Below are 22,154 nucleotides of genomic sequence, written 5' to 3'. Positions count from 1 at the left end.
CACATACATTTTGAGGGACAAACCAAAACAAACCAACCCCCACCCACCCCTGACCTATTACAAATATACCTTTCCCAACTTGAAGCCATCACATTATCCCATACACTGCATACTTGTCCTCTAAAATGATTTACCAGTTGATGCTGACAAAAAGTAACAGGATGACCGTCTTGTAAGTTCCCCTGTTACAAATAAAACAACATGGATTTTCTTTTTAAAGTATACACTTGCATTATATTACTGTTTTATTATTATTATTATTATTATTATTATTATTATTAAAAGACTAATCTGCTCAGTTTAAATGACATTTGTTATAGAAATTTGGAAATCTTTAAAATGCAGAAATTGGAAGGTTATTTCATTCATTATTATTATTATTATTATTATTATTATTATTATTATTATTATTTTAAGTGTCACTGCGCTGATTACATTTCTCCAAAACTTTTTTTTATTTATTTTTTTTATTTAGACTATAAACGAATTATGTTTCACTCAAAGTGTAAGTGACTTTAAAAGCAGGAGTCAGCAGTCATGAGAAATACATGACGGTCTACAGTTAAAGGGTTAGTTCACCCCAAAATGAAAATTCTAGCACTAATCACTCACCCTCATGTTGTTCCAAACCTATAAGACCTCCATTCATGTTTGGAACACATATTTAGATATGTCTGATGAATTCTAAAACATATCCGCGTGACACAGCTTTATATTTTTCATAATCTAGAAGACCTTTTTCTTAATACTGCTATAGCTTGTTCATGAAAGTAGCATGTGCCAACTCAAATAAGTTTAACATCTACAACATTTTGACACAGCATTTACCTTATTTTCACCTAAGTTTTAATTTTCAGGTGTACTCTTTTACCGTGTATTATTAAACCACCCTATTGAATAACTTTTGTAAACTACTGTACTGTAATATTTGTAGAACTCACAGCACAGATCCTTTTTTTTTTTTTTTTGTGGCATAGCTACACTAATTATTTCATAAGAATTTTGTAATAACACAGTTTGTAACATCAGCCAATCTCTTTACTTTACAGATGGGGCGTTGAGAGACCCGACAGTTCCCACGGTGCTCGTTTTTCAGCACCCACACGCCACACACAAATTCATATAGAAGTTCTCAATGATTAAATGTTAATATGATAGTTTATACTTAGCTGTGAAGTTATAGTTCATTGTCATCATTTTCTTCTAAATAAAATTAAGTGAATTAAGGAAGAATATGTTTTCAAGCCATATTATTATTATTATTATTTTTTTTTATTTTTTTATTTTTTATTTTTTATTTTTTAAATGATCTCAGCAACCCACAACATCCCAGCATCACGGTAGTGAAATGTTGTTATTATTACAATTTATAAAGGTTACGACAATTAAATTATGATGATGCATTTTTTATTTAAATAAACAAAACCAATTCTTTTGAAAATGTAGAAGATTCAAATCCAGTATTATTTTTCCTTTCTTTTATTTATTTATGTATTTATTTATTTATTCCTTAAATGCTATATGTAACTTTACACATATGCCATTGTCATGAGACATGAATGAACTTTTATGAAAGCAAAATGACTGAAAGGTAGTAAGAAACAACAGAGTTCACTTCAAGGAGTAAGAAGGCAATGGATGAAAAAGAGGACTAGGTTAGGGATGGAGGAGAGCGAGGGCGAGAGAACAGCGAGTCATTGTGTTGGTACACCAGGCACTGGGAGACACACTCAAGACACATTAACGCATTCACACACTGACAAAAACACGCACATAAGAGAATGCTTCTGCCCACTGCTACACAGACCCGAGCTGGCATCCCAGAGGGCAGCACTTCACTCCTGTCTTTGCCTCTGAATCGTACAACCCAAGTGACATTCACTCTAGCTGAGCCTATTCAGAGGTCTGAATCTGTAGGTTTTACCTCCATCACAGGTTTATGGCATTTCGGGTCAAGCTCTATATCCAGATCGAAGTTACCCAAAGCAAGAAGGTGGAGGATTAGCAGATGAGTGACTGTGGAAGGAGTTACACTTCAAAGACTTTGTTGTCAGGTAACAACAATTTCAGTAATTTATTATGGAAATCAGAAGTTTAGTTCAGCAAATGGCTTGATATGTTACTAAAAGAACTAACAATTTTGTCTAGACTGTTTTTAAACTTGAGGTTTTCCAACTGAGACTTCATGCTTATGCAGCATTGTTACAGCAGCATTCAGAATGGACATAAACAGACTCAAGTCTGCTTGGCCCACTCTGAATGATTCAAAGAAAGCTTCTTGTGTCCAGAGGCTCCTCATGTTTTTCTGAGATAATCCACTCACCCCACCAGGCGTAGATCTACACCCACCACAGCGTGAAAAGAACCCATTCTCTCGGATGGATAGTGAATCCAGTAATGCTCACTGTACATAACAGTGCCCAAATATTTATGTATAAAACCACATGAATATTTAGAGGGCTGTTCTGTGTTACAAGTTAAGCTGCATAAACACGAATGTATTAAACACAATATGGTATGAGATAATAGAAGCACATAGGACCAGGTATCGAACAATAAAATAAACACTATTTTATACTGCAAGATTTCAGTGCTGATTTTCACAATTGTATGGAAGTGAGGCAAAAGCCTGAAGTCGAAAGCAAAAAAAAGTAGGTGCTTGTTCACATGACAATCTGAAAATGTTACATTGCAGATGCCCAAGAGATATTTAGCAGGTTAAATATCTGGTCTTGTCTGTGACTCCAAATCCTGCCGTGTGTTTTGACTGGAAAAGACCTCAGCAATGACAGACACTTGTGTAGTGTTAAACCAACAGCAATCCAACGACTTTGAAAGTTGTATGTGTGGGCAGCATTATACATTACACTTGTTAACATGTGACTGGTGTCATAAATCTCTTACTGACCTTATCTTATAACCTTTCTGTATAATCCAATCTTTACCATCATAACCATGTAATACCACTAAACCAAACAAACGACACACGCATTAATACCAGAAAGTGGCATGTTTCCTGGATAAAAAGATTTTCTACTCAAACTAACAATCTCTGGGATGGAAAATCAGAAGCTTGTCCTACAAAAAAGTAATTCCACCAAGGGAACAATAGCTTGTCACTGGGATAGTCCCCTGAAAGGGACCTATTTGTGCCCTATCTATCTCTAAATTCTAGGAGTAACTTTAGGAGTAATGTATAAAGTTGTCCCTTTGAGGGTACTACCCCAATTACAAGCCATTTTAGACATTTTCCTGCAGCATATGCCACAGAAGCTGTTGATAGAGCTTATCCCAGGGGAGTCCTGAGAGTTCGAGAAGGTCCAGTTTCCAAACAAAGCTAAACTTATGTCGAACCTTGGTCAAACAGACCTGTTCCAGCTAATCAAGGTCTGGTGTGTTTTGGCAGGTTGGAACTGAATTCTACAGGACATTGGCACTCCAGGAGCAGGATTGGTAACACCTGGCTTAACTTGGCTCAGAACTTCTCTTTAAGAGGTGTGTCCAATCCTGCTCTTGGAGAGCCATGTTCCTGAGTTTAGCACCGTCACACCTGCTTGGAAGTTTACAGTGATCCCGAAGACCTGGATTAGCTGGATCAGGTGAGTTTAATTACAACTTGCTGGATTGTGGCCGTCCAGGAGCAGGATTCTACATGACTGGTTTAAGCACATTACATTTTGATGAGTCCAGAATTTAAGTCCTTTCTGTGTGTGTTTTTAGAGTTTATGTACTGTAACAACAAAGAATAACTTTCTGTAACTTATACACATTTATTTGTTCCAGTCTTTAGGTCCACTTGTCAGCCTACTCTCTTTATTTATTGGAACTCACTTTGGAAAGACTTTGTCTTTGCAATTCTTACTGGCGTTGAAGTCAATTGAAGGCTTCTGTCTGTGCTATCCACTGGACTCTTCCAAGTGATCATTCTTGGAAAAGATTCACCATGGCAACTACCGGCATGCAGCTGTTTGGCTTGGTCCTGTCCATCATGGGTTGGGTGGGTGGCTTCCTGGTGTGCACCTTGCCCATGTGGAGGGTCACTGCCTTCATCGGAAACAACATCGTAACGGCACAGATCACATGGGAGGGCCTGTGGATGAATTGCATCTGGCAAAGTACAGGGGAGATTCAGTGCAAGGTCTATGACAGCCTGCTGGCTCTTCCTAGTGACATGAAGGCTGCCCGGGGTCTGACAGTTCTCGCGTTACTCATCTGCACCCTGGCACTCACTCTGGGTGTTCTGGGTGTCAAGTGCACACAGTGCGTGGGCCTCCCAAGCCCCAAGGCACGCTTGGCCCGCGTGTCTGGTGTGCTCTTTTTCATCGCTGGGTTCCTCATCCTCATACCTGTCTGCTGGACAGCCCATTCCATCATCAGGGATTTCTATGACCCCTATGTGGCAGCTCCTCACAAACGTGAGCTCGGCCCTGCACTCTACCTAGGTTGGGGAGGTTCAGCTCTGCTTTTGATCGGTGGATCTCTCCTCTACGCAGGGTCCAATCCCCCTGGGATTCCCTCTTCTCCTACATTTAGCAGTGGGGAGAGCAGCCCACGTCGAGCGGGTGGACCAGCCCAGGTCAAGGGTTATGTTTAATGACCAGCATCGACACACCAGTCCCCGAAAACCTTCTCTTCTAGAGTTTCCCATTGTGATAGATTCAAGTTCATTTTAATCTATTTTTTATCATTCAGAATATTTCTGTAGAGTGATGGAGGTAGTAAATTGAAATGTGAAATCAAGTTTCCTTGCCACCTTTAATGTCCACTTATAAATCTGTCTTTCTTTGCTATTCAATAATAAAACCTTAAATCCTTTATAGTGTCATCTCTGATTTTTTTGGAGATCTGTCTGTTTATAAATATGTTTGATGATGTCACTCATGTTACTTAAAGGGATAGTTCTATAAAAAAAAGAAAAAGAAAATTCTTTCATAATTTAAAAAGCTTGTATGACTTCATCCAAACAAGTATAGTTTACCATATTTGATGTGCTCCACGTTTGTGCGTTGATCAATGTTTATATGTGAATAAAAGACTAAATTAAACCTGTTAATCAAGTGATCATGTTTATTCAGAAGACTTGGATTAATTCATTCATATAGATTACTTTAACAAAGTCTTCATGAAAATTTGTCTTTTGGTGACATGGACTTTTTTAATGAAAGGTCAGAAATCTCTCAGATTTAATTTAAAATATCTTCATTTGTGTTTATAAAATAGACTATAGTCTTATGACTAATGGCATATTATTATTTTTATTTAGGTTAACTATCACTTTAAGATGCTAGCATTAATAAATAAATAAATCTTTAAGGTCATCAAGTTAAAGGTAATTAACAAATTTTGGATTTGCAGAATCTGATACACATTTAATTCCAGATAAGTCAAGTCAAGTCACCTTTATTTATCTAATGCTTTATACAATACACATTGTGTCAAAGCAGCTTTAACCGTGTTAAACAGAACATTCATTTTATTAGTTAAAGTCTGTTCTTTGTTGTTTCAGAGATGTCCTCCTCCAGCCCAGTTCAGTTCTCAAAACGAGCATGGTGTGGTTTAATTTCACATCAGATAAACCTCTACCTCTCATATAAACAGTTTAAATGAAGCTATTATTGGCTTGTGTTGTCTCTGAGCATCTCTGGCTGTTGTTATGGGGGCTGCTTCTACAGACAGCAGTACAATACCACTTGTATGTTGCACCACCAGGACAACATTGACAATAGCTGCATTGTTTACTGCGCCAGGTAGTGACTCATGTATGACCTAATGCTACGAGTGAAAATCCGGCGTTGTAAAATATAGAAAAGTGGTTATTGTTGTCTTGACTGCCGGAGTAAAAGGGATAAGGCACCAGGGCTTATTTTTACATAAGAGACAAGTGTTACATTCAGCTAGCTATTTCACATTACTTACAAATGTACAAGAGAGTTTAAGATAGGCCATTGTTTGCAAAAAATATACAGTATAAATCATAAGATAATAATCAGATAATAATAAAACAATGCAGATAATAATAAAAGATAGATAGATAGATAGATAGATAGATAGATAGATAGATAGATAGATAGATAGATAGATAGATAGATAGATAGATAGATAGATAGATAGATAGATAGAAGAAAACAAATAAAAATTTCAAAAGATAAATAATGTTACTGTCAATTGGACTTTTATCGGACATTTGTTTCATATCGTGCGCGCATGCGCGTGCCTCCCCGGAAGTGAAACTCGCTTATTCACACAGGTGAACAACACCAAAACAGACACAGCGCGTCCCGATATCAGAGATCAGAAATGGGCAAAGGCGGCGGAACGTTTGAGAGACTGTTGGGTATGTGTTATATTTCATGTTTTCAGTGTTTATTTCTAATGACAGACCGATGTATCGCCGACACATAGATGAAGTGTGTCTGCTATTGCTAATGCTAGCACAGCTTGAATCGTGACGGGAATATAACATGTAACGTATTGTCTTTATTTAACGCACCGGAGCTTTAACACGCCTGTGATATGAACATAAACATGACATTGCGAAGATCTTGTACAGTTAAACCGTATGGTGTTGTAACTGCAGTTGACAAATCCAGTATTTTACGTAACGTAAGCTAGTTAGCACCAGAGCTAAAGATATTCTCGGGCCTCTTTTCACAAGCTACGTAAAATAATAAATCATATATGTGTTGCTTATATTGCGTACTTTGTGCTTAGTGTGTATGAATTAGTTCACTTTTTCTTCACCAAATCTCGCTGTAAAGCAGGCAATTATACCGCACAATTAAAGAGGCGTGTATACATTGCCATGGCGCTTCAAATCAATATTTATGTTTTGCAGTTGCTCACACCTTTTGGAAAATTTTAGGATTTTGAAGGTATTCCCGTTATTCAAGGTTGTCTCTTCCCGTTTTTTTTTTCGTGTAATCGAGTGCTTCTGTATAAAGAGAAAGAGGAAATATTGCCCATTTTTTTAGGTTAATCACATAACAGTAACATCCTGCTACACACACACACACACACACAGATATATATATATAGATAGATAGATAGATAGATAGACCGATAGATAGAATATTGTAAAAAAAATAATAATAATAATGCGAGTTTGGACAGCAAAATGTATTAATAATTAGATTTTTTTTTTTTTTTTCGTTTTGTTCATTTTTTATGACTATTATTATCCGTGTTGTAAAATAGGTTGGTACATTTTATGTATTTCTCTGTATTATATCTGTGCCTATAAATTATAATAATTAAATATGAGTCTTTCTTGTGTTCATTTATTGGAAAACATGTCTTGAATATTTAGAATTTTCTATTTATTTTTGGATTCAGGTTCGTATGTACCAGTGAAGAGAGAGATATTGCTATACCTTAGTCTGTTCTGCTTCCTTTCCTTTCTCATGTTTTTAGTAAACAGACCTTTAGCTAATTGATTCAGATAACACTTGCTAATAAAACATGTGCTCTTTTAATCTTTGACAGATAAGGCTACCAGTCAGCTGCTGCTGGAGACAGACTGGGAGTCCATTCTGCAGATATGTGACCTCATTCGGCAAGGAGATACACAGTAAGATAAAACAGTTCTTATGTGATTGCATGTCCGTGGAAGATTGTGTTGTGATAAATATGGCTTCGACTTTCTTAGAAACTGTTCTGTTGTTTCCCGCCACCAGGGCTAAGAATGCAATTGTTGCCATCAAGAAAAAACTCAATGACAAAAATCCACACGTAGCGCTCTATGCTCTTGAGGTAAGTGTAGTTTATCTACAGATATAGAGCACTGTAAACCAGGGATTTTCAGACAATAGTATTAATAGTTAAATAAAGCAAACAATAAAAATGAATAAATGATACAAAATATATTTAAATATAATAGCTATTACAAAATATACTAATTATGAAATAATTAAATAGTGTTGTAAATAACAGTACAGTACTATATATATATATATATATATATATATATATATATATATATATATATATATGAGTAAAAAGTTAAAATTCTATCTAATGAAAACACACCAACGCTCACTATAAGCTCCCACTGCACTTTTGTCATCTGTGACTGTGGCTTACTCTTTAAAGTCATGGGGAATCTGATGATCGCAGTTTGTTCTGAAAATGATTCCAATAGTATCGTTTCTCTATGTTGTTATCGGTTGTGGTGTGGACTTCCCTATTCTCACTTAATCATTATAGTTATCGTCTTTGGTATGAACGAGTCTGTACCCTTACTGACTTTATTCGTCAATTATACACGATTTGATATATTCATATATATGATGTAGTTTTGTATTATGCCTCGATCAGTCAAGGTGATGTGTGTAAGTTAGCCTTTGCTTGTCCACAGGTCCTGGAGTCAGTTGTGAAGAACTGTGGCCAGACGATTCATGATGAAGTGGCCTGTAAGCAGACAATGGAAGAGCTGAAGGAGCTGTTCAAGGTGAATCCTGTGAAACCCAACCTAAAATCTGTGACCGTTGCTTTAAGAGAAGTCTTTGGCCCTGCCTTTATGATCTTTCCAAGTGGGTTCGGCCCCGTGACTCACGCTGCACTGTACTTCCTGATTGTGTCATCACGTCACATGTTTATTCGGCTGAGGGAAGTTCCAGCAGAAATCAGAAACAACACACTGAGTGCTCAAAACAATTTAGATTTTTCCATTCTCATGTGTTTTTTTTTTTGTGTTTTTTATTAACTACCTGGTTAGGGGACTTCTGAGTTCTGACTTCACAGCTTCGATTTTTTTTTTAAGCCTTCAGTGACTGAATGTGACACTCTTGTGTTCAGAAACAAACCGAACCGAATGTGAAGAACAAGATCCTTTATCTGATCCAGGCCTGGTCCCACGCCTTCCGCAACGAGCCCAAGTATAAAGTGGTCCAGGACACCTATCAGATCCTGAAGGTGGAAGGTAAGTTTTATTCAGGTTCTTAAACATGAAATGCATTTCTTAAGGGCATCCATTTTTTAATTTATCAGAACCAGATTGATATGATGCATCATGCCCTGCTGCAAATTATATCCAAATACTTTCCAATGCCTAATGCAATTTTAATCGCAAAAACACCCGATTCATTTTCAAATGTGAGTCAAAATAAGATGACAAGCTGTGAATTTTTTTTAAAGAAATCAATCACTTATACTTGTTCAGGTCATGTCTTCCCGGAATTCAAGGAGAGCGATGCCATGTTTGCAGCAGAAAGGGTGAGAATAACTGTTGAGTAAATCAAGTATGTTTCACACACTCTGAGATGTTTGATTTGTCATGGGTTTGTCTTTTTCTCTCTCTCTCTCTCTCTCTCTCTCTCTCTCTCTCTCTCTTCCAGGCCCCTGATTGGGTGGATGCAGAGGACTGTCACAGATGCAGGGTTCAGTTTGGTGTTCTAAACCGAAAGGTACACACCACTCCTTTGAAAATCTTCTATCATTAGTTATATAATGTTTATGGAGTATAATGATGAGTAACTGCTGGTGGCTCTTCATTCAGCACCACTGCAGGGCATGTGGGCAGATTTTCTGTGCTAAGTGCTCTTCGAAGTACTCTACCATTCCCAAGTTTGGCATTGAGAAGGAGGTGCGTGTGTGTGAGCCCTGCTTCGAGCTTCTCAACAAGTGAGTTTATGTGAAAAAGACAAATACCTACCAATGTTCTGCTCTTTTTGTTATAAAACAAAAGGTCTTTTTATCTGTGTAATATCTTCTTGGAGTTGTCCCTTGGGTTTCTCATGTTCATAAGCCTGCTGACGTCTAGAGATTTACCAGGATGTGTGTGTCTCCTAACCCCTCCTCCTCACCAGCCACCCCTCCCTCTCTCCCCCTCCTAGGAAAGCTGAAGGGAAGGCCGCCAGCGCTGGGCAGCCCGAGCTTCCCCCTGAGTACCTGACCAGCCCTCTGTCCCAGCAGTCTCAGGTAGTGCCCACCGAATCAGTAAGTAGTTGCATTTCATAGAGGGCTCACTCTCATGGGCGTCACAATTATGGAGCAAACCACCAAATTTATTGAAACGGACAATGAACCAGTAGTTTATCGTCCATGCCCAGGTTTATTTAGACCCTGAATGCAAAGCAATTTTGAGGCTCATGAGTCGAGAGCTACTATTACTGTCTAGTTTGTGTGCTAACTGTCAATCCCACTCTAATCAGTAAGAAACGCTGTATTTAAAGGCGAAGTGTTTCATTTCTCTGCCACTGGTATGACTAAATAGAATGGCTGGTTATTGTAGGAATAGTACATTTATGATCATATGATAAGTTTTATGTTTTTGAAAAAAAGTCTGTTTAACAAGGCTGCATTTTTAATTGAAAATGAAGTTTAAAAAAAAAAAAACAAAAAAAAAAACGGTAATATAGTAAAATGTTTAAAATAACCACCTGGAATTACTGCATCATTACTCAGTGTCATATGATCCTTCAGAAATCATTCTAAAATCATTTCTTACTGACCATATTTCTTACTATTAGAAATGTTGAGAACTTTTTTTTTTTTTTTTTTTATTAGAAATATCAAAAGAATATTTATTTGAAATGGAAATCTTTTGGAAAAATATAAATGTCTCAGCTGTGATGTTTGATCAAATTAATCCACTCCTAAAAAAAAAAAAAAAAAAAAAAAAAAAAAAATATATATATATATATATATATATATATATATATATATATATATATATATATATATACACACGAGTTAATCAGATTCAAACCAATAATAGAGGAAATGTTATGTTAGGCTAACAGACATATTGACATTTCATTTGGTGCTGTTAATAGTGTAGAAATTACACTCTTCACCTTTAAAATAGATGCAGTGTTCAGTGTTGGTGTGTTTTTATTATTTTTTTCATTCCGAATCAGTGGAAGCCAGTGATTTGACCCCTTATTAACTACTGATAATTAATCATTCCTAATAAATCTGTAAAATCTACTCGTAAAACTTAAATAAACGTTTGAAATAACATAACACGTAAATAAATATGTCGGCCAAATTGATGATGTTTATGCACTGGTAATATTTAAATTAAAAGAACATTAAATTCAGATGTGTACCCCCCCCCCTCCTTCCTCACCTTCTCGTTGTTTCTTCTTGACCTGGTCTTGCTGCTCTGCTCCTCAGATGCCTCCTAAGAGAGACGAGGCTGCACTGCAGGAAGAAGAGGAGCTGCAGCTGGCCATCGCACTGTCTCAGAGTGAGGCCGAGGAGAAGGAGAGGATGGTAAGGACACTAACATCTATAAGCCAGCTGTTCTGTCAGCAGAAATACAGGGTCACATGATGATTGTTTTTGTTGACAGAGACATAAGAACACTTATTCTGCGTACCCCAAAGTCGATCCCACCCCTGTGACTTCCTCTGCCCCTCCTGTCAGCACTCTCTACTCCACTGTGGTAAGAAACATGCATTTAACTAATTGATTTAAATAACTTTTCTAAATTTATCATAGTGGGTAAATTGTCTCTCTTTACCTTTCAGAACTCATCGGCTCCATCAGCTGAAGACGTGGACCCTGAGGTGAAACCATTTTTGAGTTCCTCTAAAAATGATTTATTAAATTTAGAATTTGTATTAGTACAGTACATGTTAAAACTAATATAATTTGTACTCTATTGTTCAATTTTTTTATTTTATTTTTCATGGAAAAAAAACGTTTTTTAAAATCTGTTATGCTCCCCAAGGCTGCACTTATTTGATCAGAAATGGTTTAAAAGTAGTAATATGAAATACTATTATATTTTTAAATAACTGTTTCTGTTCTGTAATTTATTCCTGTGATCAAAGCTGAATTTCCTGCATCATGACTCTTCAGTGTCACATGATCCTTCAGAAACCATTCTGATTTGCTGCTTGAGAAAGAGGTTCACAATATCAATGTTGTAATCAGTTTTGTTACTTAGTATTTTTGCAGAAACTCTGACACCTTTTTTCAGGGTTCTTTCATAATTAGATCACAAGCAGAGTTACCGTATTTGAAATAGAAAACTTTTGTTACATAATGGCTTTATTTTTTCTTGACTTTTTTTTTTTCAAGAATTTATTAATGCATTTTTCTAAGTATTGAAGTATTTTCTGCTTAAAAAAAGTTTTTTTTTTTTAGGACTTATTAAAAAAAAATGCACACAGAAAAGCTTTTAAATAATGCATACAATATATATATATATATATATATATATATATATATATATATATATATATATATATATATATATATATATAAATTATATATATATATATATATATATATATATATATATATATATATATATATATATATATATATATATATAAATTATATATATATATATATATATATATATATATATATAAATTATATATATATATATATATATATATATATATAAATTATATATATATATATATATAAATTATATATATATATATATATATATATATATATATATATATAAATTATATATATATATATATATATATATATATATATAAATTATATATATATATATATATAAATATATAATTTTTTTTATTTATTTTTTCAAGTTATTTAGTTATTTAGTTATTTATTTTTTATTTTTTTGAGTGTTAAAAGGAGTTATTGTATTGTTAAATGCTTAATCTGTATCCACCATTAAATAACATGCACTTAAATACAACCAACATTAATAAAAAAAGAAATGACCTACGACTTTTGAATGGTAGTACATCAAAAACCCAAACCCAAAAAAGTGTATTTTAAATAATATTTTCATTCTTTTCAGCTGGCCCGTTACCTAAATAGAACTTACTGGGAGAAGAAACAGGAAGAGGTTCGCAAGAGTCCCACCCCCTCTGCTCCTGCTCCAGTGTCACTGGCTGAGCCCGTACCAATCAGCCAACCAGTGGAAAGCCACGCTTCAGTCCAGCCCATCAACATAGTAGAGGTACTTGGAGCTCTGAAAATGGTCAATCATACATTATTTTGTTTAATCATGTTCGGCACTGAATGTCTTTCATTTGTCTCTTCAGCAACAATATCAGAATGGAGAATCTGAGGAGAACCATGAGCAGTTCCTGAAGGCCTTGCAGAATGCCGTCACCACCTTCCTCAACCGCATGAAGAGCAACCACATGCGCGGCCGCAGCATCACCAACGATAGCGCTGTGCTCTCTCTCTTTCAGTCCATCAACAACATGCACCCGCAGCTGCTGGAAATCCTCAACCAGCTGGATGAGAAGAGACGTGAGTCACGTCACGTGTGTTTCCACCTGCTATCAACATTCACGCAGTGCTAAATATAGGTGGAAATGAGGGCCAAAATCTCCTTTATTAATGCCAAGTAGTGAAAAACACCATATTTGAGATATATATCTTACACTAATTTAAAGATAAGTGAATAACACTGCTGCAAATATTTTTTTAGATACTATTTTATAAAATAATACAATTGATTTCCCAAAATATGCTGCTCCAAATAAGTTTATATTATTTATCAGAAACAAATAATTTGATAATTAATACATTTTAATGATCAAAATAAAGAATAATATCACATGCATTTCAACTGCTGCAAAGAAAAGTTTAATATATTTACAAAAATAATTAGAAGTAAAATATTGGAACATTAATCAGTTAAAATGTGAACATCAGAATAAATTAATTTATATATTTATTATTATTATTTTTAACTTTATAATATTTAGATTTGCTGTTAACCTGATGTTTTTTTGTTAGTAACTTCCAGTGTAGATAACTGCTCCCCTTACAAATGACACACAATGTACAAATATATTGTAGCTTGGTGTGTAGCCGTTTCAAAGTATTGTCCACAACAATTCTGAATTAAAAGGTGCCTTGTGATGTGAATGTTGTCTCCTTTCGTGGTCAGTGTACTACGAGGGTCTTCAGGACAAGCTGGCGCAGGTGCGTGACGCGCGGGGGGCACTGAACGCTCTGAGAGATGAGCACAGGGAGAAACTAAGACGGGCTGCCGAGGAGGCAGAGAGACAGAGACAAATCCAACTCGCCCAGAAACTAGAGATCATGAGGCAGAAGAAACAGGCAAGTTGCTTTTCTTTTGAGCCTGAGAATCATGTGATGAGACGAAGCTGACTGTGATTGGTTACTGCAGGAGTACTTGGTGATGCAAAGGCAGCTCGCGATCCAGCGCCTGCAGGAGCAGGAGAAGGAGAGACAGATGCGTCTGGAGCAGCAGAAGCACACCATTCAGATGAGAGCACAGATGCCTGCGTTCCCCCTGCCCTATGCACAGGTGTGCACTATTACATACACACAAGTTTCTTCTATCACATATAGAATTAAATATCAAATAACCTTTTGGCAAAATGTTTCTTTTAGTCAGAATTGTTGCACTCTAACTCTATTGCGGCTTCAGTCTGTGAAGTTTAACGGAGACCTGTTTGATTTCAGGATGATCCTTTATGGAAATAGAAGTAATCACATGACTCTAACGTTTAAGTGTGCAAACATGATTGATTGACAATCAAATTCTTTGTTGATTATTTTCATTATTCACCGATTTGATCAATTCCTTGTTGCAGCCCTATTTGTAATGTGCTGTTGTTGTTTGTAGATGCAGTCACTGCCTCCTAATGTGGCAGGAGGGGTGGTGTATCCCCCCACTGGCCCTCCCAGCTATCCTGGGACCTTCAGTCCTGCTGGCTCAGTGGAGGGGTCGCCCATGCATGGAGTCTACATGAACCAGCCCGGACAGACTGCTGCCGGTGGCCCGTACCAGGCCATGCCAGCTACAGGTCAACAAAACAACCTCTCTCTTTCTATCGCTCTTTTTAAAAATCGGAACTTTTTTATTTAACAGATTCTCTGCTCACTTTCTTTTAGATCCCAACATGGTGAACGCTTACATGTATCAGAATGCAGGCACCAGTGGGCAGCCAGCCGCCCCAGGACAAGCCCCTCCCACAAGCAGCCCCGCCTACACTAACTATCAGCCCACCCCCACACAGGGCTACCAGGTCAGGAGAACAAAAGATCTTTACACTGAACTGAAATGTTCATATTATTTTGCTTCTTCACAAGTACTGTTATTTATGGAGTCCTGATTCCTACACTGAATAAAAAAATAAAAAACTTTTTAAATTTGCTATTTTTATTACAATTGCAAGTTTACATCACAAATTCTAGAATAGAATATATAGTAAGAATTACGAGATGTAAACTAACGATTTTGACAGAAAAAAGTCAAAACTGTGAGTTAAACAGTTGTAATGACCTTTTTTATTTTTTTTTTATTTAGTGGCAGAAATGGGCTTCCATAGTTATTTCCTTCAGGAAGTCTGCTTAATGAGGTGTACAGTTAATTTTGAGGTTCGGTGTGAATGTTTCCATGTTCTCTTTGTAGAACGTGGTCTCTCAAGCTCAGAGTTTACCCCCTATGTCCCAGGCTCCCCCCACCAACGGTATCGCCTACATGGGCTACCAGCCATACAACATGCAGGTACGTTTTACTGCATCAGAACAGAGGTTGTGTCCCGATGTTTTTCCCTACTTACAAAAACCATATGGGATGGAAAGTCTGAAGGCTGTCAGTGATTGTTGGTATCTATCTTCTTTTATAGAATATGATGAACGCTCTTCCAGGACAAGACCCCAACATGCCTCCCCAGCAGCCCTACATGCCTGGGCAGCAGCCTATGTACCAGCAGGTCAGCATATTTATGTAGAAATGTTATTGTGTGATAAGAGACTTGTTTAAAAACCATGAAAACACTTTCTAATCCCAATCTCTTGAATGGCAGTGTGTTTTAATCCCTATTGAAATCTGAATGATGTAGTCTGTTGATGTATTTAAACAGATGGCTCCCCCCGGCGGTCCACAGCAGCAGTCTCAACAGCAGCCGGCGCAGGCTCCTCAGGGCAGTCCAGAGGCTCAGCTCATTTCATTTGACTGATCATATTCCCTCCAGGTCCAGCACACTACATGCAACCCTCGCTCACCCTGCTGTCTCTGGCTCCATTACCCTGCACCTGCTCTCACTTCACTATGTTCCACAGATATTAAAGCATTCGGCTTTCTTGGGTCCCCCTCCTCTCCCCGTCTCTTTAAATAAAATGAGGAGATGCTACAGATGGAGCTGGTGGGGAACCTTTGTCTCTTAACTTGATCAATCTCACAAAACTCTCTAGATCATATTTTGATATTTTGCTTAAAGAAAATCAAACCTGGTTTAGACCATTACATTTTTTTGTGACATTATGATTTTTAAATGTGTTTCTTTGCTCTGTTTCTCATTATTGTAATGCAAAAAAAGAAAGTCATTTAAACTGTAAAGTAGTTGCATGATAATATTTGTTGTACTGCCTTTATTCTGATATCATGATTTAAAAATGACTGTGTATTAGTAATGAGATTCACCACTGACAATTATGAGAATTACCAAAAATAACAACATCAAATCATCCTGACACATTGAACTTGTGAGATTTAGTGAAAATATGTGTTGACGATGCAAAAAATATTAATGGTACTAGAATACATTTTTGCATTTCTGCAACATAAGATAGTCATACTTTGGTAAATCATAATTATGAGAAGTTATGTAAAAAAAAAAACACACAATACTAAGTCATAATTGATACAGTATTTCTATTGCATTGTTATTGATGTCATAATTTCAATTCTGAATCGTAATTATCACTTAGTACCTCAAATCAAAATTGACATTGTAAGCCATAAGTCAAAATTGAGTTTTGCTTTGTTATAATTGACTTAGTATCTCATAATTTTTACTATGAAACACTAAATCATAATTATAATAAATGTCTACTTTAATCTCCGATTAATAAATTAAATCCCTGCTATTAATCTCAATTAAAACAGATCTGATAGTTTATATATTTTATTATTTTAAAGTTGAAAGTTTGCTAATCTCAGTTATGACTTAGTATCTCATAATTTAGATTTTTTTATTATTATTATTTTAACATTTATATTACGTTTCAATTAGTTATAGTTATGGGAGTCAAAATTATGAAGTCATAAGTCATAATTGAGAAGTGAAAATTATGACAAACAAATATACTTTGTCATAATTATGACTTATGTTGGCTTTTTATTAAAAAAAAAAAAATCAAAAGTTTCACCAAAGCTTAGCTGGCAGAAATGAGATTCTGTTAAAATATGACCTGGACATGTTGTGAGATTCATCATACTGCTAACTTTCATCTCTCTAGATTTTTGCAAATGCAGTTTTTCCTCCTAAAACTAAACTGACGCAGGTTAGTCGTTCGTACCATAGAGAAACAAACACTATCTGATTCAAAAAGACAAAACATAACTATCCTTTTGTCTCATATTTTTCTAAGATGTGTTTGCATGAGTGAATATGTAACTGCCATTTATTTTTCTTCAGTTAAGAGACTTGCTGGCTTTAGCAGAGGTTACTGAGGTCACATAGCAGTTTTTCAGCTCTGCTTTGCTCTGAAGTGCTCTAAGATCATGTGACATTCCAGTGCTGGCTTCCATGTATGCGATTCTAGAAATACTTCAGAAGCTCTGCGTTTAGGATCAGTGTTGTGGATTCCTTGCTAATGATTTATGCGGTAGATTGGTGTAAACATTGGCTCCTGTCATATAATATAACAGCCAATGAGATGTCAACTGTACTGCCATTTGCATATCACCAATCTATTTAAAACAAACAGGCTGGTGTTTCAAAGTACTGCATGAAGTTCAAAGTACTCACGTCCATTTGTCTTTAATGCTCTATGTGGATCTTCACAGAGAAGCATAGCCAGGGGTTCAGACCTGACTAATCAGAACTAATCAGTCGATCTCAAAGCCACAGTTTCATTCTCTGTTAATTACAGAGCAGAATTGAGTACTGGATCAATGGCAGACAAGGCAAGTCTATTTTTAGACTGTGGTTGTAAAAACTGTTGACAGCCTGTGGATGGTTTCGATGGATGTCGTGAACGCTGCAAGTTTGTAACACACACACACACACACACAAACATCAGATGGCGTCTCTAACCCCTTCAAGATGATCTTTATTCTAAACTGATCTGCCTCATGTTAAAAAGAAGTCATTTTAACAGCATACTTAATATCTTGTTCTTTTATTGGTTGTACATTAGTGGAACTGTTTCTTTTCTTGTCTCTGAAAGTATGTGCATAATAAAGCAATGCCAGTCAGAAAATATGTGAAACTGACTAAAAGAAAGTCAAGTGTCGTAGATGTTTTTTTTCTTGGAGACCGGATCCATGTTCTCTGAAGGGACAGATTTCCTACAGTTTTCTGAAGACAAGGCATTTGTTACTCTCAGGCATCTCGATCTGTTGAACAACACACCAGACAGAGGTTATCAATCTGCTATTTTCAAATCTTTCTATATATAATAAAATAATCATTCAGTGAATCATTCAGATTCATTACGGAAATAATAATTAGGGGTAAACTGCTTAATTGTTGTGAGAATGCAAAACAACAACAGAAATTCTAAATAGTCCTAAAATAGGTTTTATATTATTTTAGATTTTAGGGTGACCAGTGACCTGGGGCCTGTTCTTCGTATGTCGCTAACTCAGTTAGCTGGATTTGAATGTTGACGATTTGGCGTGATCTTGGATCGTTTGGTTCTTCGAAGCTCATCCCGGAGCTGCTGTCATAGCAACAGGTCCGTTAGCTTAAACCTGCTCGGGACGGGAGCAGGCTTATTTCATGTAAACAGGATTAGATTGCTTCTTTTCAACCAGAACTGATACTCAAAATAAGTCTGCTACCACTGCTACTTTATTACAAGAGTATCGTACTGATCCAGGGACAATAATTTAAAATAATAATCATTAAAAAAAATTAAAAATATAAAAATGCTGTGTAGTCCATAACAGCCTATAGACACAGCCAGTTTTACTCACTGAAAAATTTTTTACTTCATAATTGTATTAGAGTCTAACACGCATGCTATACAGATAATAGAGTCGTGCATTATTTTGAGTGATGACTGCTATTATAAGAGTGGCTTGATGGAGCGCAGGAGATGCAGATAACATGATATTGACCCTTAAGAAACTTTCATTAATGCTGTCATGTAACAAATCTGTCCAAATATAAAATGAAATGAATAGATAATTTCTACATTGAAATAAAAATTTAAAGACTGCACAACTATTATAAATTGAGAATCTAAATAATTCGGAATCATGAAAAAAATTCTAATAAAATAAAAACATGTATCTATTATCTGTTTCATGTATCTATGATAACATTTATGTAGTTTTGATTGCTTGGCTGTTTCCTTATAAAAGTCCAGAAATTTGTCAAGTTTTTCGTCAGGTGTCGTTTTAAATTACATGACGTCATTACATTGCCGTCTTGCCACCAGCCAATCGCTGCACTGCTGATCATGGTTTCGAGTATTGATACATATCCCCTTTTAAGCCAACACATGAACGCGCAATTATCTCAGATAACTCAATCCAGCGATACTAATCATACACAACAGGTGTTCGAAGAACCCAGTTAGCTGGATCATGATTAGCACGATGATATCATCTTGGATGTGTCATTTGATCTTGGATGTAATAAGCGACGTACGAAGAACGGGCCCCTGGACATTCAGCAAAAGATGCTGTTTAAAGGCTCCAGAAATGAAGTCATTAATTGCCCCTCACCATTCGTTCCATTCTCATACCGTTACTGAACGCCAGCTGTCTGAGCACATCGACGTCTGGAAGACCCCAGTCCGGATTCCTGACAGACAGACAGTAGGTTTGTAAAATGGAAAAAAAAATCTACGTATTTCACCTTTATTTGTTAAGAAATATCAATATATTGAATATTGAAAATTAAATGAAAAAAGTGTCGGTTTAAAAACCCACATCTGGCGTAATGTCTGGTCCAGCTGTTCGTTGCAGATTGGGGTGATGGTTCCATTGATAGCATACGGCTGAGACACATGAAGTTAGGATGTTTATAGTGAGATTTATGGTTGATGTGGTTATGACTATATGTTGTTCATATAAAACATGAAAATGATACAATAATCAAACTCACTCCGTAAGTCATTAACAGGCCGTTCTGTTTCAGTACCTGCCCAGATCCTTTAAACACACCCTGTGGATACAAGACTACATTCATTCATTTTTAAACTCTATTTGAATATCAGAATTATTTCTGAAGGATCATGTGACACTGAAAATTCAGCTTTCATCACCACTGATAAAAAATGATTTTGTGGTGAAGTAAATACTACATAAAAACAAATGTAATTTCTACATTAAGTTCAGGCAAGAGTTTAAAAAATAAAGCAAATTGTATATTACTAAACAATTTAAAGCTCATAGAAACTAAAGTTTGAAATTATAAGCATATTTTATCTGGAATTGTTTATGTTTACAAGGATTCTTTAAGTAAATATCAAAAGTTATGATCCCATCATGCGCTGTGGCATGAATAATAAAAAAGGTTAAAATTTTCACTGTTTTCGAGTTGCATTTACATTGTTTTATAGATGATTTTATCATTAGGTTTAGTAACTTTCTGTTTTCAGATATCTAGAGTTAATTTTCTACTTAAAATGACCCATTTATACTAAACAGTGTCCATTGATTGTTTCTGTCATTGTGTATAGTATACCAAGTAACAAGGTCTCTTAATTTGGGTAATAATTATAATGAGTGCACATACTATCTTCAAAGGATAACAATCTGTCTTGCTTGCGTACATGTATGCAAATGAACCATATGCTTTAATAGCATGGCTGTTTTCCAGTGCAATCTTGTGTATTTTAGGACTGTGTATTTAGCAAAATAACTAGATAGATAGTATACATCAAACTCTTAACTGGCCATGTTAAATTGACTCAATTCCTTTGGTTAATGTACCTAACTTAGTTAAGTAAATTTTTCTTAATTTAATACTTACTTAAAATTTGTGTGTGCAAAAACTTGTAAATCTAGTAAAGTAAATCTACTTAGTTTTTTTATTTTTTCAGTGCAGGGATAAATTAAATGTAATATATTTATAAAATCTTAAAATTGTATATTTTAAATATATTTATACAAATACGTCAAATAAATTTTTGCAGCTTTGATGAGCGTTAAAGAGCACAAAAAAAATATTGACCCCAAACAACTAGTAAGATATTTACTTATTTTTAATATTGCAAGTCTTTTTTTGGTAGTCTGTATATATATATATATATATATATATATATATATATATATATATATATATATATATATATATATATATATATATATATATATATATATATATATATATATAAATGAATGAATAAACACACAAATCAATGTTACATATATATTGGTGCTTTACCTCTGCAGTGCTGAAGGGGCTGTACTGAAGCAGGTTGATTGCTATAATAATGTCGCAGGAGCTTTGTGGAAGTCCTGCCCATTTCTCCCAGGGTTGACTGGCATCCAGATACACCGGCTCCAGCACTGTTTTTGCTTTAGTGGCCCCTATATAAGCTCTGATACTGCAGCAGAGAAGTTAACATTACAAACCCTGATAATTCTGTGGTATGTTTCATAATGGCATTTGTAATTAAAGTAATAAAGCCATACCTGTTTCGTGCCTCCTCCTTGATGTCTGATGGCTGCCACGTGACAAAGGGCATTTCTTGAGCGAAGTGCACCACATGCTGCCCTGTGCCTGATCCCAACTCAAGACCAAACAGCTCACAGTGAGACTGAGCCTCCAGTAGCTCCCCGAGAACCGACAGCAGACCGTCCTGACTGCGCTCAGCTGCAGGAGAGAGCAGCATCATCTGCAAAAGAGAGGAACTTTTAATGGACTTTTGCTAAATGCTGAACAAGTTTATTCGTAAATTGTTATTATGTAGCTGATACTCACGCTGCTGCCCTGTTGTTCGGTGCTCAGTGATGGCTGATGAACCAGCAGATGGATCCAGAGATTACACGGATAAGAGGCTTCTGTCTGCTCCTCCCCTTCAAGTTCTGCATAACCCTATCATTTTTGGCTCTACATAACTATATTTACAAAGAAACAGGGCATGCAAATGACCATTATCTTGGAAATTTTATGAAGTGGCATAGTGTTTTATATTTTTTGATTATTGTTATTCCTTATGATACAGCACTATGACTCTGAGATAGATAGATAGATGGATGGATGGATGGATCATTTAAGTTTCACTGTTTACAAGGCTTGTAAAAAGCTGAAGAAAAATCTAGG

General features: G+C 35.8%; 3 protein-coding genes across 8 annotated transcripts; 2 read left to right on the top strand and 1 right to left on the bottom strand.

The window, feature by feature from the left end:
• Nucleotides 1-1,499: 1,499 nt before the first annotated feature.
• LOC127953838 (claudin-4-like) lies at nucleotides 1,500-4,815 on the top strand. Of its 2 annotated transcripts, XM_052553174.1 has the most exons (3): nucleotides 1,786-2,054; nucleotides 3,407-3,599; nucleotides 3,784-4,815. In XM_052553174.1, the coding sequence occupies exon 3, from the start codon at nucleotides 3,944-3,946 to the stop codon at nucleotides 4,592-4,594; it is 651 nt and encodes a 216-aa protein (XP_052409134.1). In that variant the 5' UTR covers nucleotides 1,786-2,054; nucleotides 3,407-3,599; nucleotides 3,784-3,943; the 3' UTR covers nucleotides 4,595-4,815. The 2 variants fall into 2 exon arrangements, with proteins under 2 accessions (XP_052409142.1, XP_052409134.1); XM_052553182.1 differs by lacking the exon at nucleotides 3,407-3,599 and having other exon boundaries at nucleotides 1,500-2,054.
• Nucleotides 4,816-6,198: 1,383 nt separating this feature from the next.
• Nucleotides 6,199-18,155, top strand: hgs (hepatocyte growth factor-regulated tyrosine kinase substrate). Of its 5 annotated transcripts, none has more exons than XM_052553121.1 (21): nucleotides 6,199-6,334; nucleotides 7,483-7,567; nucleotides 7,674-7,749; nucleotides 8,354-8,446; nucleotides 8,794-8,917; nucleotides 9,158-9,210; nucleotides 9,333-9,401; nucleotides 9,494-9,618; nucleotides 9,831-9,915; nucleotides 11,116-11,214; nucleotides 11,294-11,386; nucleotides 11,472-11,510; nucleotides 12,734-12,895; nucleotides 12,981-13,194; nucleotides 13,841-14,013; nucleotides 14,084-14,224; nucleotides 14,546-14,726; nucleotides 14,815-14,948; nucleotides 15,335-15,430; nucleotides 15,552-15,638; nucleotides 15,789-18,155. In XM_052553121.1, exons 1-21 carry the CDS (start codon nucleotides 6,298-6,300, stop codon nucleotides 15,882-15,884), a joined length of 2,262 nt encoding a protein of 753 aa, XP_052409081.1. In that variant the 5' UTR covers nucleotides 6,199-6,297; the 3' UTR covers nucleotides 15,885-18,155. The 5 variants fall into 5 exon arrangements, with proteins under 5 accessions (XP_052409081.1, XP_052409064.1, XP_052409057.1 ...); XM_052553104.1 differs by having other exon boundaries at nucleotides 9,831-9,933; XM_052553097.1 differs by having other exon boundaries at nucleotides 9,804-9,915.
• zgc:103625 (methyltransferase-like 26 B) lies at nucleotides 18,036-21,922 on the bottom strand. Its single transcript, XM_052553193.1, has 7 exons — nucleotides 21,813-21,922; nucleotides 21,524-21,726; nucleotides 21,273-21,435; nucleotides 19,989-20,048; nucleotides 19,814-19,881; nucleotides 19,607-19,685; nucleotides 18,036-18,268 (listed from the first exon to the last, which is right to left on the bottom strand). Exons 2-7 carry the CDS (start codon nucleotides 21,724-21,726, stop codon nucleotides 18,221-18,223), a joined length of 621 nt encoding a protein of 206 aa, XP_052409153.1. The 5' UTR covers nucleotides 21,813-21,922; the 3' UTR covers nucleotides 18,036-18,220.
• Nucleotides 21,923-22,154: the final 232 nt, after the last annotated feature.

This window comes from Carassius gibelio, chromosome A3 (assembly GCF_023724105.1).
Source record: "Carassius gibelio isolate Cgi1373 ecotype wild population from Czech Republic chromosome A3, carGib1.2-hapl.c, whole genome shotgun sequence".
Classification (NCBI taxonomy): domain Eukaryota; kingdom Metazoa; phylum Chordata; class Actinopteri; order Cypriniformes; family Cyprinidae; genus Carassius; species Carassius gibelio.
This window is presented reverse-complemented; position numbering and strand designations above follow the sequence as displayed.

Bases quoted from the DNA above. Each gene is read 5' to 3' on its own strand.
- LOC127953838 (XM_052553182.1), top strand. From the start codon at position 3,944: ATGGCAACTACCGGCATGCAGCTGTTTGGCTTGGTCCTGTCCATCATG.
- hgs (XM_052553087.1), top strand. From the start codon at position 6,298: ATGGGCAAAGGCGGCGGAACGTTTGAGAGACTGTTGG. The intron at 9,211-9,332 runs GTGAGAATAACT...TCTCTCTTCCAG, and splicing joins CCATGTTTGCAGCAGAAAGG to GCCCCTGATTGGGTGGATGC. The intron at 12,896-12,980 runs GTACTTGGAGCT...TTGTCTCTTCAG, and splicing joins AGCCCATCAACATAGTAGAG to CAACAATATCAGAATGGAGA.
- zgc:103625 (XM_052553193.1), bottom strand. From the start codon at position 21,726: ATGATGCTGCTCTCTCCTGCAGCTGAGCGCAGTCAGGACGGTCTGCTG. The intron at 20,049-21,272 runs GTAAAGCACCAA...TTGTATCCACAG, and splicing joins GCCCCTTCAGCACTGCAGAG to GGTGTGTTTAAAGGATCTGG. The intron at 18,269-19,606 runs GTGAGGGGCAAT...GTTGTTCAACAG, and splicing joins GTATGAGAATGGAACGAATG to ATCGAGATGCCTGAGAGTAA.